This window comes from Scyliorhinus torazame, chromosome 12 (genome assembly GCF_047496885.1).
Source record: "Scyliorhinus torazame isolate Kashiwa2021f chromosome 12, sScyTor2.1, whole genome shotgun sequence".
Taxonomy (NCBI): domain Eukaryota; kingdom Metazoa; phylum Chordata; class Chondrichthyes; order Carcharhiniformes; family Scyliorhinidae; genus Scyliorhinus; species Scyliorhinus torazame.
This window is the reverse complement of record NC_092718.1, coordinates 228,597,734-228,615,050: the sequence shown is the minus strand read 5'-3', so window position 1 is coordinate 228,615,050 and position 17,317 is coordinate 228,597,734. Positions and strand designations below refer to the sequence as shown.

At 47.1% G+C, this 17,317-nt stretch overlaps 1 protein-coding gene across 1 annotated transcript in view; it reads right to left on the bottom strand.

Annotated features, from left to right (window-relative positions):
- Positions 1-16,965, bottom strand: part of pigl (phosphatidylinositol glycan anchor biosynthesis, class L) — a gene marked incomplete at its 5' end in the record, with an annotated part of 95,317 nt that extends 78,352 nt beyond the window's left edge. The window contains one exon of the mRNA XM_072470046.1: positions 16,856-16,965. Coding sequence (XP_072326147.1) covers positions 16,856-16,965 — 110 coding nt within the window. The remainder of the gene's footprint in view (positions 1-16,855) is intronic.
- Positions 16,966-17,317: the final 352 nt, after the last annotated feature.

The following is a 17,317-nucleotide window of genomic DNA, read 5'->3' as shown; positions in this document are numbered from 1 at the left end:
AATTATGCCCAAATTGAGGAGGAGGGGTTGGTAGTGGCTTTTGAGGTGAAACATTTACACCAGTATGTATACGCACACCCTTCTACAGTCTTTACGGATCAAGGAGGTTATTCAAGGAGGTCAGTGTAATTCCGCCCATGACATCGACGTGGATTCAGCGGTGGGCATTGGTGACATTGAGACACTGGCAAAGCAGTGCGTGCAGTGCCAGGAACACCAAACGCTGATGGCCGCGGCAACCCTCCAAGGATTGGATGGAGAATGGGCAAAGAAGTGGCAGATGGAATACAATGTGGAAAAGTGTGAGGTTATGCACTTTGGTAAGAAGAATAGAGGCATAAACTATTTTCTAAATGGGAAAAACATAGAACATTAGAGCGCACTACAGACCCTTCGGCCCTCGATGTTGCGCCGACCTGTGAAACCACTCTAAAGCCCATCTACACTATTCCCTTATCGTCCATATGTCTATCCAATGACCATTTGAATGCCCTTAGTGTTGGCGAGTCCACTACTGTTGCAGGCAGGGCATTCCACGCCCTTACTACTCTCTGAGTAAAGAACCTACCTCTGACATCTGTCCTATATCTATCTCCCCTCAATTTAAAGCTATGTCCCCTCGTGCTAGACATTACCATCCGGGTGATGTCAAAGGCTTTGGAAATCAGAAGCACAAAGGGACTTGGGAGTCCTTGTTTACGATTCTCTTAAGGTTAACGTACAGGCTCATTTGGCAGTTAGGAAGGCAAATGCAATGTTAGCATTCATGTCAAGAAGGCTAGAATACAAGAGCAGGGATGTACCTCTGAGGCTGTATAAGGCTCTGGTCAGACCCCATTTGGAGTATTGTGAGCAGTTTTGGGCCCTATATCTAAGGAAGGATATGCTGGCCTTGGAAAGGGTCCAGAGGAGGTTCACAAGAATAATCCCTGGAATGAAGAACTTGTCGTATGAGGGATGGTTGAGGACTCTGGGTCTGTACATGTTGGGAGTTTAGAAGGATGAGGGAGGGGGATCTGATTGAAACTTACAGGATACTGCGAGGCCTGGATAGAGTGGACATGGAGAGGGTTTTCAGGAGTAGGAAAAACTTGAACCCGAGGGATCAGCCTCAGTCTGAAGGGATGATCCTTTAAAACTGAGATGAGGAGGAATTTCTTCAGCCAGAGGTGGTGAATCTGTGGAACTCTTTGCCACAGAAGGCTGTGGAGCCCAGATCAGTGAGTGTCTTCAAGACAGAGATAGCTAGGTTCTTGATAAATGAGGAGATCAGGGATTATGGGGAGAAGGCAGGTGAATGGGGATGAGAAACATATCAGCCATGATTTAATGGCGGAGCAAACTCAATGGATGGACTGGCCTAATTCTGCTCCTATATCTTATGTTCTTATGGATTGTCGTATGAAGAGATTGGGTCAACTGGGCCTGTATTCACTGGGGTTTTGAAGACTGAGAGGGGATCTAATTGAACGTATGAAATTCTGAGAGGGCTGGACAGACTGGATTCAGAGATGTTGTTTCCTCTGCCTGTCTCAGGATATGGGGTAGACCAGTTAGGACTGAGATGAGGAGAACCTTCTTCACTTCGAAGATGGTGAATTGTGGAATTCTCTACCATAGAAAGCTGTGGAGGCCAAATCATGGAATATATTCAAGACAGAAATAGATTGATTTCTGGATTGTAAAGATGTTAAGGGGTATGGGGAGAGCCCTGGAGTACACTGTTCGATAGAGGGTCAGCCATGGTCACATTGAATGGCGGAACAGGTTTGAAGGGTCGAATGACCTCCTCCTGCTCCTATTTTCTATATTTCCATGATCTTGAATTCGTAATACTTGGTGTAATGAAGCTGTGCAAGCTAACCACACTATCTATGCTCGCTGCTGTCGCCAGTAGTGGAGCAAAACAGGACCCAGAATGAATAGTGGGCCGGATCTCAAATAACGACGAGTCAGAATACAAGAGGGAGATAGAGAACCTAGTCAAGTGGTGTAGCGACAACAATCTCTCCCTCAATGCAGGCAAAATTAAAGAGCTGGTCATTGACATCAGGAAGCAAAGTACTGTACACCCTGTCAGCATCAACGGGGCCGAGGTGGAGATGGTTAGCAGCTTCAAATTCCTAGGGGTGCACATCACCAAAAATCTGACCTGGTCCACCCACGTCGGCTCTACCACCAAGAAAGCACAACAGCACCTATACTTCCTCAGGAAACGAAGGAAATTCGGCATATCCATACAGGCTCTTACCAACTTTTACAGATGCGCCATAGAAAGCATCCTATCGGGCTGCATCACAGCCTGGTATGGCAACTGCTCGGCCCAAGACTGCAAGAAACTTCAAAGAATCGTGAACATAGCCCAGTCCATCACACAAACCTGCCTCCCATCCATTGACTCCATCTACACCTCCCGCTGGTTGGGGAAAGTGGGCAGCATAATCAAAGATCCCTCCCACCCGGCTTACTCACTCTTCTTCCTTCGGGCAGGAGATATAGAAGTCTGAGAATACGCACGAACAGACTCAAAAACAGCTTCTTCCCCACTGTCACCAGACTCCTAAACGACCCTCTTATGGACTGACCTCATTAATACTACGCCCCTGTATGCTTCACCCGATGCCGGTGTATCTGTAGTTACATTGTGGACCTTGTGTTGCCCTATTATGTATTTTCTTTCCTTTTCATGTACTTAATGATCTGTTGAGCTGCTCGCAGAAAAATACTTTGCACTGCACCTCGGTACACGTGACAATCAACAAATAAATACAAATGAACCCACATTTTAAAAATGTTCAGCTTGTAAAGTGTTAAGTATTCCTAGCTGCTGTGTTGAAACAATGCCAGCAAAATATACTGTTTCAGGAAACCCGAATCTTTAGCGACTGCTGCACCATAGCAACGCCACCAGTGACCTGCAGCGACCCCAGAACAGGCTGTCGTCTTATGCTAATTTTAATAACCTGTGGCAGCTGAACTCTGACCTACAAAATGGGGAGGATATTTATGATTGATATGTTTACTGTGGTAACTGAGCAAAGCTCACGTCAGATACACGGAGAGCGATTTGACGGCGGCGGGAACAACAATCGCTCTGAACTGTTTGAAACAGTAAGGTCACATAGGGAGGAGTTGATCCCATTGCTTTGAGGGAGCTTCTAAACAGTAATCCGCAGACAGGCAGCCCAGCCCAGCCCAGCCCAGCGCAGCCCAGCCCAGCCCAGCGCAGCCCAGCCCAGCGCAGCCCAGCCCAGCGCAGCCCAGCCCAGCGCAGCCCAGCCCAGCGCAGCCCAGCCCAGCGCAGCCCAGCCCAGCCCAGCGCAGCGCAGCCCAGCGCAGCGCAGCCCAGCCCAGCCCAGCGCAGCCCAGCCCAGCCCAGCGCAGCCCAGCCCAGCGCAGCCCAGCCCAGCGCAGCCCAGCCCAGCGCAGCCCAGCCCAGCCCAGCGCAGCCCAGCCCAGCGCAGCCCAGCCCAGCGCAGCCCAGCCCAGCGCAGCCCAGCCCAGCGCAGCCCAGCCCAGCGCAGCCCAGCCCAGCCCAGCCCAGCGCAGCCCAGCCCAGCGCAGCCCAGCCCAGCGCAGCCCAGCCCAGCGCAGCCCAGCCCAGCGCAGCAGGCTGAAAACAAGCTACGCCCAGGAAGGCAGCTTCAGCATCCTGACATGGTGAGTTTCTCAATTCAACGGCACAAATTCGGGGCTCTGAATGGAAACAACGGACAAATGTTCAAGCAAGATGGGGAACAATTGTCGCCCACTTTAATGAACTACAACTTGAGGCACCCCCAGTTGTCACAATATTTTAAATGAAATTAACCATACATCCAATCTTTTGGAACATGAATGTCAGCTTATTTCATGTCCAACATTACTCCGATTTTACTCACACCTGCACTTTCCAGGAGAAACAATGGGAGATTTTTCGTAGCCCAATTGGAATACACTCTGATCGGCCTCCTGCTTCCAACAGCCATCCATTTACCTCCCTGCTGGAAACTCATGTCGACCTTGTGTTACAGAATCAAGCTCAGTGGAGTCACAGCTGACCAGTCAGTATAATGGGTCTTTTCCTATTTTTGTAAAATCATTTATCTCACCTTACACTGGAAAAGTTGGAACTCAGTAAAGTACAGACAGGTACAGGGATAGCCCTAATAAACAGCAGCACTGAATGAAAGGACGCAGGCTGACACCCACCATTCGTTCCATGAGCAATTTCTCACCTTAGTTTGAGATGTCAAAACAACAATATATTCATTTTCTCAGCACCACAATAGCACGAGACTTTCCGCCTTCGGACTCTGCAGCGTAACCTGTACGCGAGCCTCCTCCACGATGGTGTGCCCTGGCGACGTATTTCTTCCGCCAGGTGCACGGCCTGAACTACGACATGCAGCTCCTGTTCGTTGACCAGCAGCATCTTCGGAACTCTTTTTTGGCGCTGCCCATCTTACACCAGGACCTCCTCAAAGTCTGGAACATGGTCGCAGCTCTCCCCGTCAGGAGTAGTGGCCCTCGTAAGGGAGCCGCTGCTCAGGAATCTGCACCTCGGCCAATTTAAATTCCGGTGGCTGTCGGAGCACAGGGCTGTGGATGCCGCGGTGACCAGGATCGGGGACGTGCCGGGTGGCAGAGAAGCGGGCTGGCTGACACCCCACGAGCTGGCCGAGTGCAGGGCGGTGTCGGTCCGGCTCGTGGCCAATGCCATCCAAGGCCTCAAAACGTCCTTGCTCAGCCCTGCGGGCACACTGGAGCTAGAGATGGCGTGGTTGTGCGGTGGCATCCCATCTGAGCGGACCACTGCTTGGGCGGAATTCCACATTGGTCCCAAACCCCGGCGCACCCGCCGGGTGCCGGCACCCCACAACTGCAGCCGCCACATGGAAACACCCTCCCTGCCTTTGCGCACCGCATGGTGGGGTTTCCTGTACGGCCTGCCATTGCACACCTTCCACCTCTTTTGCCTCGCCCGCCGTCCGGACACACCTTGGCGTGCCTTGTTGCCATCTGGCGGCGGAGGTACCTGCTGGGGGTCCCTCTACGGAGGTGTCCTCCCCATAAAACTGGGGGACCTGGGTGGAGGGTGTTGTACATGGCAGTGCTGTGCAACCGCAAGGTTCACTACTTGATGGCTCTGCCAGAGACCTGCCACTTTTGCGGCCTGGTGGAGACCGTGGAGCACGTTTATGTTGTTTGTCCTCGGCTGCTCTCCCTTTTTGCTTTCTTGATGATGTTGCTGTTGAGGTTTTCTTTGCACTTCAGCCCCACGCTCCTGATCTACGGGCATCCGGTGCGGAAGGGGGCGAGGAAGGCGGAGGGTCTCCTCGTGAACCTGTTCCTGGCCAGACTTGCCATGAATAGGTCCAGGCAGCTGGCGAACGAGGGAGTCATCCGGCCCGACTGTCTGCCCCTCTTCCGCGGCCTCGTTCACGGTTGGGTGTCCCTAGAGACGGAGCATGCGGTGTCCACAGGCACACTCGAGACCTTCCGTGCTCGGTGGGCACCGCAGGGGTTGGATTGCCTTATTGACCCCGATTTTCACACTTTAATTTGACGGGTATTTGATAAGTTTTTGTTCCTTTTCTCGTTCTTTTTGGGCTGTGCTCCACCCGCTGTTTTGGGGCACTCCCCACATTTGCTTTATCCATCAGTTACTTTGTGTTCTTTTTGCTTGGTTGTTCTCACACCCAACATCACGCCAATATCAGTGGCGGATGCTGGCCCAATCCTGCACGCGTCAATAAGCGTGCAGGTCATAAAATCCTCCCCAAAAAGTAACATCAAATAGCAGTGGTGCGACCTTATAAAAGGACAATAGCGCGAGAGTTAATACTGAGAAAACAGAACCATTAACGCAGAACATCTTCCAAGGAGTTTCACTGGAACACAATCAAACCAGAATTTAACAATGAGTTAGGTGACAGGTGACCATTGACTCAATCAAACAGGTGGGCTGTGTCTCCTAAAAACAGAGACAGGAAGAGAGTGAATTCCAGACCTTAAAGCCTAATTGGCTGAGGGCATGGCCACCAACGTTTTGGCAAAGTGGAGGATACACACGGGGCCAGAGTTGGAGAAACATTGAGATCGCAGAGGGTTGTTGGTGTGGAGGAGATTATAGAGACAGAAAGGGGCAAGATCATGGAGGGATTTGAACACAAGGATGAGAATTTTAAAAAAATTATTTCATGGGATGTGGGTGTTGCTGGCAAGGCCCATATTTGTTACCCATCCCTAATTTGGAAACTTGGGCAGAGAGATGGCAGATGGAGTTTAATCTGGACAAATGTGAGGTGATGCATTTTGGAAGGTCTAATGCAGGTAGGGAATATAGTGAATGGTAGAACCCTCAAGAGTATTGACAGTCAGAGAGATCTAGGTGTACAGGTCCACAGGTCACTGAAAGGCGCAACACAGGTGGAGAAGGTAGTCAAGAAGGCATTCGGCATGCTTGCCTTCATTGGCCGGGGCATTGAGTATAAAAATTGGCAAGTCATGTTGCAGCTGTATAGAACCTTAGTTCGGCCACACTTGGAGTATAGTGTTCAATTCTGGTCGCCACACTACCAGAAGGATGTGGAGACTTTAGAGAGGATGCAGAAGAGATTTACCAGGATGTTGCCTGGTATGGAGGGCGTTAGCTCTGAGGAGAGGTTGAATAAACTCGGTTTGTTCTCACTGGAACAACAGCGGTTGAGGGGCGACCTGATCGAGGTCTACAAAATTATGAGGGGCATTGACAGAGTGGATAGTCAGAGGCTTTTTCCCAGGGTAGAGGGGTCAAACACTCGGGGGCCTAGGTTTAAGGTGCGAGGGGCAAGGTTTAGAGGAGATGTACAAGGCAAGTTTTTTTTACACAGAAGGTAGTGGGTGCCTGGAACTCGCTGCAGGAGGAGGTGGTGGAAGCAGGGACGGTAGTGATATTTAAGGGGCATCTTGACAAATACATGAATAGGATGGGAACAGAGGGATACGGATCCAGGAAGTGTAGAAGATTGTAGTATAGTCGGGCAGCATGGTCGGCACGGGCTTGGAGGGCCGAAGGGCCTGTTCCTGTGCTGTACTTTTCTTTGTTCTTTGTTCTAATTGACCTTGAACTGAGTGGCTTGCTGGGCACTTCAGGTAGCTGTTAAAAGTCATCCACATTGATATGGGTCTGGAGTCACGTGTCGGCCAGACCAGGTAAGGATGACAGATTTCCTTCCCTAAAGGACATTAATGAACCAGATGAGTTTTTACGACAATTGACAATGGTTTCATGGTCATCTTTAGACTTTGAGTCCAAATATTTATTAAATTCTAATTCCATCGTCTGCCCTGGTGAGATTCGAACCCAGGTCCCCAGAGCATTTCCCTGGGTTTCTGGATTACGAGTCCGTCGACAATACCACTACCTCCCCTACTACTACAATACTTCTGAGGGGATAGGGTGGGGGTGTGGGCTTGGGTAGGGTGCTCTTTCCAAGAGCCGGTACAGACTCGATGGGCCGAATGGCCTCCTTCTGCACTGTAAATTGTATGAAATAAAACATCACCAAATTTCTCGACAGGTAGTCAGCAAGCACAGGGGTGATGGGTGAATGGAATTTGTTACAAGCTAGGATATGGGAGGAGACTTTTAGGTGTGCATAGAAGGGTAGAATGAATCTGAAATGACTAGCCAGGAAATAATTGGAATAGTTTTGTGTGGAGGTACCAAAGGCACGGCTGGGGATGAGAAACAATAATGGTTTACAACTGATAGTGAACCAACTCAAAGAACCCAAATGGCATGGAAACAAGTCATTTTAAGCAAGTAACAACACAAGGAAAATGACAGATGTACTTCAGAGCTGTAATTTCATGTTTGTAAAGTGATACCATTGCAACAATTCTGTAACCATGGCAATCCCAGGCTGCAGAATATCAGTCAGATTTATAACTACTGATGGGCCAATAGCGATACGGATCTGTCTTTTCACTTTCACATTGAACACTGCCAGCATCTTGTTTTTAATTTACAATTCCATTTGTGAAGTTATTAAATTAAGTCAGAAATAGCGATGGCATAGAGCAAGACTGAGCAATATCCAACCACCATTCATTGGACTAGTCCAATACCCCCACACATCGGACCAATATCACACGTTTGTTCATTAGATATCGCGTGATGGGAGTATTCTATCACACTCTTGACTTGTGCTTTATAGGTGGTTGAAAGACTTTGGGAAGTCACGAGGTGAGTGACTCTGTAGAATTCAAGCCTTCAAACTGCTCTTGTAGCTATATTATATATAGAACATACAATGCAGAAGGAGGTCATTCGGCCCATCGAGTCTGCACCAACCCACTTAAGCCCTCACTTCCACCCTATCCCCATAACCCAATAACCCCTCCTAATATGTGCTGGTCCAGTTATATTTCTGGTCAATGGTGGCCCCAGTTGATTCAGCGGTGGTAAACTGGGTTACTCATATTGCTAGGAAAAGGGGCTTGAGATTTTCACGCAGTGCCACAGGCCATTGCAGGACCAGCTGGTAATAAATTAAGCTCAGAGTGACTCCTGTGTGTCAATGGGTCAAGTGGTGAAAGACTTGCAATGTTGGCTTTTTATCTCTCTGCTGTCTGGTCTGCTGAGTATTTCCCCACTTACTGGTTTTATTTTTCCCTCCACATTCTTGCCTGATGTTGTCTATGAATGCATTTTAAGCTGAGTTATTCACGGTATTATAATTTATCGTCTTGTAGGGTGAAGGGTTAGTGAGTAATCAGAAGTACTTGGATGTAACCAAACCATTTGGGCAACACGGTAGCATTGTGGATAGCGCAATTGCTTCACAGCTCCAGGGTCCCAGGTTCGATTCCAGCTTGGGTCACTGTCTGTGCGGAGTCTGCACATCCTCCCCGTGTCTGCGTGGGTTTCCTCCGGGTGCTCTGGTTTCCTCCCACAGTCCAAAGATGTGCAGGTTAGGTGGATTGGCCATGATAAACTGCCCTTAGTGTCCAAAATTGCCCTTAGTGTTGGGTGGGGTTACTGGGTTATGGGGATAGGGTGGAAGTGTTGACCTTGGGTAGGGTGCTCTTTCCAAGAGCCGGTGCAGACTCGATGGGCCGAATGGCCTCCTTCTGCACTGTAAATTCTATGATAAAAAAATCTATGATTACTAAATGAAACAGTGTGGATACTTAATGCACAGCTCCTGTGGAACCTGCCACAATAGAGCCAAGTTCCATTGTATTTCAGGGCATGCACCCACTTACAGATGCCAGCTTGGTAGACGGCCATGGTGCTGTCAGTAAATATTAGCGAGCACTATTCGCACATTTGTTTGCTTAATGCAGGTGAATGTTCACAAGTAAAAAGCTCCGGGCATGGCTGGAGATAAATACTCTGCTGTCAAGTTGCGCAACATGTGCAGACTCTCCGTGCACCGAGGTGCAGGGTGCACAGTCCTGCTTGGCTGCTCACACGTCAATCACTCTGGACTCCAACCCGTTATCAATGAAATTGCTTGGGCTGCTTGTGAAACTGATGAACGTATTCGCTAAATATTTTAATTTCCCAAATTTACAGCTGATGTGTGTATTTGAGGGGAAGTGTGCTGAAAGAAGGTTCAGATTAATGTTGATTTACGTACATTACTTGCACATAACTGGCTTGAAGCCTCGGAGATGAAAAAAGCATGGGGTCAGTGGAGTACACACAGCAGTGCTACATAGTACTCAGCTGTCATGTCTGATAAGGCAAACACAGACTTAATGGGCTCACGTCCTAGTTTTCAGATATACTGCCCATCCCCCCCACAGAATGTGCAAACTCTTTGTAAACATGGAGCAAGTGAAACCTATGCCATAAATTGTCTTACTGGGTTATTGTTTAGTTTGACTTATTTCCCGCACCTCTGCCCTCACCCCTTCCGCGCCCCCACCCCCACCGTCAGCATTCCACAGGGACCACTGCCTTAGTGATACCCCGGTCCTCTCCCATCCCCTTCCCATGGCACTTTCCTTTGCAATAGCTGCCCTTTACCTTTTCCCTTCTCACCGTTCAAAGCCCCAAATACACCTTTTAGCTGAAGCACTTGCACCTCGTTTGCTACTCGCAATGCGGTCTTCTCTACATTGGGAAGACTAAATCCAGACTGGGTGATACTTGGTAGAACACCTTCCCTCAGCCCGCAAGCATGACCACAAACTTCCAGTTGCTTTCCATTTAAAAAAAACATTTTAAATTAGGTTTTCATTTAAAAAAAACATTTTAAATTAGGTTTTCCCCCATTTTTTAAAATAATAAATGCAACAAATAACAGAACATTTTGGTGCAAAACGGGTACAGGCAGAAGAAGAGTTACTGGCAGCATAAAAGTATAGAACAGATTTGGAACAGTACATTTGAGGAACCAGAGCCTCGAACTTAAATGCTGAATCAATCTAACAGCAAGTTAACACAGTGAGTGGGGAAAAGAGGGCAAGAACATATTAATACAGATGATTAACATTACAGATCGCACAACCCAAAGTATGGTGATTCAGACGAACAATATGAGACAAATTAAACTGAATTAAAATTCGGTGAATTTGCTCATGGAAAGCCCAATAGCAATAAGTCAGAATAAAGCTATATCGACATTTTTCTTCTTAAGAAAGGACAGGATCTTTTTCCTTTTACAGGATTCTGACAAGCCAACATAGAGTGGATATTTCCACTTGTAGGAAAAACTAGAATCCGAGGGCAAGGCCTCAGACTAAAGGGACGATCCTTTAAAACAGAGATGAGGAGGAATTTCTTCAGCCAGAGGGTGGTGAATCTGTGGAACTCTTTGCCGCAGAAGGCTGTGGGGGCCAAATCACTGAGTGTCTTTAAGACAGAGTTGGATAGGCTCTTGATTAATAAGGGGATCAGGGGTTATGGGGAGAAGGCAGGAGAATGGGGATGAGAAAATATCAGCCATGATTGAATGGCGGAGCAGACTCGATAGGAGCAGAATGAGGCCATTCTGCCCATGTTTTATGGTCTTTTTGATAGGTGATGGATGCCAATTCCATGAGAAAATTTTAAGAATAACTGCCACCGTTAATTAGGCCACAGAGAAGAATAAGGCTGGATGTTTGCGCCACAATCGGGATCCCAGACCAGTCCCCAGCAGTTACTAGGATACTGAATCAAAACCCAACATTTTATTAAATTTGAAAGACTGTGAGGAAAGAATACTTTGCTCCACGAGTGACTCCACACACAAATAGGGATAGGAATATTAAGATAAACTTTATTATTAACAGTCTTTTAACTACCTTCAACATCATAAAGAAAATAGCTTCTACTTACAAGTTAAACAATGCTTAACAATGAAATGAAACACAAATTCCTAACTGCTATCTTTCATCTCCACTCAAGCAACTTTTAAATACAGTTAGCAGACCCAGGACACTTGCTGTAAAGAGATATCTTGGATAAGCTGGTTCGAGAGAAACTGCTAATCTGTTCACAGACAGATCGAAACTGAACTCCAAAACTCAACAGCTGACTGCTTCGGCCTCTGGCTCTTCCCATTAACGACATCACCTAATGCCAAACACAATGTTCAGCTACACCCCAGGGAACCTTCTTCATATAAACAAAATTCCATTTGCCCAACTTTTACCGTGCTTTAATTATCCCACGGAGCCAAAGTTTTGGCTTGTCTTGTAAACCAGGATTTTAAGAAAAACATTTACTTACTTTACTAACCCAGACTTTTAACCCTTACTGCTCAAATACATATAATACAATATATCTGAAATTCCTACACTCATTACACACCAGAGGCACAAGGGTATCCCCAAACCATTCCTTTCATGCATTAAAGTCCTGTCTGAACCAAAGTAGGATAGAGTCAACAAAACAGAAACCCTCCCATAATAACAAAACACAACCACAATGTTTCTCGGGGGATATTCCTCATTAAGACCGAGGGCCCGTAGGATTAACCCCATGGCCACACTGCCATTACCATCTGGATACCTTCTCCAGAACAAGGAGGAAGAAAGAAGGGCCAACAAGGTAATGGGAATCGAATGCCCCTCCCGCATTTTAGACCCGTCCATGAAGACCTGTATCCATCACCACCCACCCTTTGGCAACGTGCCACTCGATTCTGCCATGATTAATGCTCGGACAATAGAAGAAAAATGACGGATAATAAGCACACGGCACATCTACCATGACTAAGATAAGATAATATGAGTCCCTGAAACATTTGAGAAGCAGAAGACATTCAATCAGTGCTCATATAACAGAAACTCCCTTGATAATTTTATAATAATAATCTTTATTAGTGTCACAAGTCGGCTTACATTAACACTGCAATGAAGTTACTGTGAAAAGCCCCTAGTCGCCACATTCCGGCGCCTTTTCGGGTACACTGAAGAAGAATTCAGAAAGTCCAAATTACCTAACAGCCGTCTTTCGGGACTTGTGGGAGGAAACCGGAGCACCCAGAGGAAACCCACACAGACTCAGGGAGAACATGCAGACTCCGCACGGACAGTGGCCCAAGCCGGGAATCGAACCTGGGACCCTGCCATCACAGTGAAAGAGTCCTGATTGGAGCTCGAGTTAGTCTGAGCTAAAAATCATTGCTCCTCATTCAATGCAGTCAAGGCAGTAGTTGGATTATCGAAAGACTTTGTTGGAGACAATTTTCAGGATTGCAGAATGAGGCATACAGAACTGGCTCGGTCACAGAAGGCAAAGGGTAGCAGTAGAAGGGTGTTTTTCTGAATGGAAGGTTGTGACTAGTGGTGTTCCACAGAAATCGGTGCTGAGACCTCTGTTGTTTGTAGTATACATAAACGATTTGGAGGAAAATGTAGCCGGTCTGATTAGTCAGTTCGCGGATGACACCAAGGTTGGTGGAGGGCAGATAGTGTTGAGAATTGTCAGGGGATACAGCAGGACATAGATAGGTTGGAGGCTTGGGCAGGGAAATGGCAAATGGAGTTTAATCCAGACAAATGTGAGGTAATGCATTTTGGTCGACCTAACATAGAGGGGAAATATACCGTAAATGGCAAAACTCTTAGGAATATAGAAAGTCGGAGAGATCTGAGCGTGCAGGTCCACAGATCTTTGAAGGTGGCAACACAAATGGAGAAGGTAGTCAAGAAAGCATACGGAATGCTTGCCTTCATTGGACGGGGCATCGAGTATAAAAACTGGCAAGTCATGCTGCAGTTGTATAGAACCTTGGTCAGGCCGCACATGGAATATTGCGCACAATTCTGGTCGCCACACTATCAGAAGGATGTGGAGGCTTTGGAGAGGGTGCAGAGGAGGTTTACCAGGATGTTGCCTGGTCTGGAGGGTGTTAGCTATGCGGAGAGGCTGAATAGACTCGGACTGTTTTCATTAGAACGACAGAGGTTGAGGTGTGGCCTGATAGAGGTCTACAAGATTTTGAGGGGCATGGATAGAGTGGATGGGCAGGCACTCTTTCCCAGGGTGGAGGGGTCAGTCACCAGGGGGCATAAATTTAAAGTCTGTGGGACAACGTTTAGAGGAGATGTGCGAGGCAGTTTTTTTATACGGAGGGTGGTGAGTGCCTGGAACGCGTTGCCAGGGGAGGTTGTGGAAGCAGATGCATTAACGGCGTTCAAAAGGCATTTTGACAAACACATGGATAGGATGGGAATAGAGGGATACGGCACAAGGAAGTGCTGAGGTTTTGGACAAGGTTGGTATCATGACCGGTACAGGTTTGGATGGCCGAAGGGCCTGTTCCTGTGCTGTATTGTTCTTTGTTCATAACATTATTCACTCCAGCAGACTTGAGCCGCCTTTAAAGTCCATCAAAGTCCTTACGCTTGGCCTGCGTTTCCACTGAAATGTTTTGGAAAAAGGAAATCCTCATTCCCTCATGAAGCCAGGTCCCATTCTCACCTTGCCATCTCCAGGACCTTCTGGCAATCCCCAAAGTTATCGAGGCAAATGATTAAGGGCCTGGAATGAAAATGATGTCTTGTCTTCAAAGATAGGATATGATGCACCCTTTCTAATTTGAAACACCCAGCTTTCACATCCAGTTGGAAAAAACTTGGCAGCCAGTCGTCAAATAACCTAACAGGAGCCTTACTCTCCACACCTTCCAGCAGACCAACGAATCGGACATTCTTTCTTCGACCTTGGTTCTCCAAGTCTTCCAGGATCTAAGCCACTCAGCTGATTTTCCAAGGATAGAATTCTTGTCTCCGCAGAGGAAGCATCATGTTCAATGTGCAGGATTCTCTCCTCCGAATCATCAAGTCTGTTAATGGTGTTTTGAAACTCGGCCTCATGACCACAGTTGCCAACACTCAATGATGGAAAGGGATAAGCATACACCGCAGGGCAAGAGTTATAGCTGGGGGAAGGGCAATTATGATGCCATTAGACGTGACTTGGGGGGGATAAGGTGGAGAAGTAGGCTGCAAGTGTTGGGCACACTGGATAAGTGGGGCTTGTTCAAGGATCAGCTACTGCGTGTTCTTGATAAGTATGTACCGGTCAGACAGGGAGGAAGGCGTCGAGCGAGGGAACCGTGGTTTACCAAGGAAGTGGAATCTCTTGTTAAGAGGAAGAAGGAGGCCTATGTGAAGATGAAGTGTGAAGTTTCGGTTGGGGCGATGGATAGTTACAAGGTAGCGAGGAAGGATCTAAAGAGAGAGCTAAGACGAGCAAGGAGGGGACATGAGAAGTATTTGGCAGGAAGGATCAAGGAAAACCCAAAAGCTTTCTATAGGTATGTCAGGAATAAGTGAATGACTAGGGAAAGAGTAGGACCAGTCAAGGACAGGGATGGGAAATTGTGTGTGGAGTCTGAAGAGATAGGCGAGATACTAAATGAATATTTTTCGTCAGTATTCACTCAGGAAAAAGATAATGTTGTGGAGGAGAATGCTGAGCCCCAGGCTAATAGAATAGATGGCATTGAGGTACGTAGGGAAGAGGTGTTGGCAATTCTGGACAGGCTGAAAATAGATAAGTCCCCGGGACCTGATGGGATTTATCCTAGGATTCTCTGGGAGGCCAGGGAAGAGATTGCTGGACCTTTGGCTTTGATTTTTATGTCATCATTGGCTACAGGAATAGTGCCAGAGGACTGGAGGACAGCAAATGTGGTCCCTTTGTTCAAAAAGGGGAGCAGAGACAACCCCGGCAACTATAGACCGGTGAGCCTCACGTCTGTAGTGGGTAAAGTCTTGGAGGGGATTATAAGAGACAAGATTTATAATCATCTAGATAGGAATAATATGATCAGGGATAGTCAGCATGGCTTTGTGAAGGGTAGGTCATGCCTCACAAACCTTATTGAGTTCTTTGAGAAGGTGACTGAACAGGTAGACGAGGGTAGAGCAGTTGATGTGCTGTATATGGATTTCAGCAAAGCGTTTGATAAGGTTCCCCACGGTAGGCTATTGCAAAAAATACGGAGGCTGGGGATTGAGGGTGATTTAGAGATGTGGATCAGAAATTGGCTAGCTGAAAGAAGACAGAGGGTGGTGGTTGATGGGAAATGTTCAGAATGGAGTACAGTCACAAGTGGAGTACCACAAGGATCTGTTCTGGGGCCGTTGCTGTTTGTCATTTTTATCAATGACCTAGAGGAAGGCGCAGAAGGGTGGGTGAGTAAATTTGCAGACGATACTAAAGTCGGTGGTGTTGTCGATAGTGTGGAAGGATGTAGCAGGTTACAGAGGGATATAGATAAGCTGCAGAGCTGGGCTGAGAGGTGGCAAATGGAGTTTAATGTAGAGAAGTGTGAGGTGATTCACTTTGGAAGGAATAACAGGAATGCGGAATATTTGGCTAATGGTAAAGTTCTTGAAAGTGTGGATGAGCAGAGGGATCTAGGTGTCCATGTACATAGATCCCTGAAAGTTGCCACCCAGGTTGATAGGGTTGTGAAGAAGGCCTATGGAGTGTTGGCCTTTATTGGTAGAGGGATTGAGTTCCGGAGTCGGGAGGTCATGTTGCAGCTGTACAGAACTCTGGTACGGCCACATTTGGAGTATTGCGTACAGTTCTGGTCACCGCATCATAGGAAGGACGTGGAGGCTTTGGAGCGGGTGCAGAGGAGATTTACCAGGATGTTGCCTGGTATGGAGGGAAAATCTTATGAGGAAAGGCTGATGGGCTTGAGGTTGTTTTCGTTGGAGAGAAGAAGGTTAAGAGGAGACTTAATAGAGGCATACAAAATGATCAGGGGGTTGGATAGGGTGGACAGTGAGAGCCTTCTCCCGCGGATGGATATGGCTGGCACGAGGGGACATAACTTTAAACTGAGGGGTAATAGATATAGGACAGAGGTCAGAGGTAGGTTCTTTACGCAAAGAGTAGTGAGGCCATGGAATGCCCTACCTGCTACAGTAGTGAACTCGCCAACATTGAGGGCATTTAAAAGTTTATTGGATAAACATATGGATGATAATGGCATAGTGTAGGTTAGATGGCTTTTGTTTCGGTGCAACATCGTGGGCCGAAGGGCCTGTACTGCGCTGTATTGTTCGATGTTCAACAGCATCTGAAATATCACCACGTGGGAGAGGGCCGAAAGGTGAAAAGTATCCCACCCAGACTGCAATGATTCAAGCAAGCAGCTCATCACCATCTTAGGGCAATTAGGGATGGGCAATAAATGTTAATCTTGTCAGTGATGCACACATCACATGAATGAATTAAAACAGTTATCGTGCTGTGCTTTCAGTGTGAAGCAGCATTTATAAGAGAGCTGTAAGGTGGGAAAGCTAATCTTGAAAGTACTTCTAAAAACATACATGGCAAATTATTATTAGACACACCAAAGATCTATCTCATGTCATTCGTACAGTTCAGAGCTACACTCTGCACTATTGCTGAAATATCTACCTGTGGTCCAGAATGGTTATATGCGAGGAAGGAAGGCCCAGGACAGCACAGCTCTGCAGAAGTTCCTTCTTACGAACCTCCCCCTGCTTGTGGAAGTTCCCTGAAAATATGAAACATCAGCAATTTATAACAGTAACGGAACAGTTCATAATGTAAAATGATCTTTTATCAGACAATCCTGTCCTGGCTCTCAATGTTTGTCTAAATTTTGATGGGATCCATGATGATCAAAGTGTTTGTCTGACACTTGTCAGGCTAAACAGCATGCTCAGCAAGCAAGAATTATCCTTTTTTAAAGATATTTTTCTTTACTGCATTTGAATACATAAAAAGAGTATACATATCCCTTAATTTATGGGACATATAATTTGCATTAACATAGAATCCACACAGTGCAGGAGGAGGCCATTTGGCCCATCAAGTCTTCAGCAACCTCTAAAAGTGTACCTCACCCAGATCCAA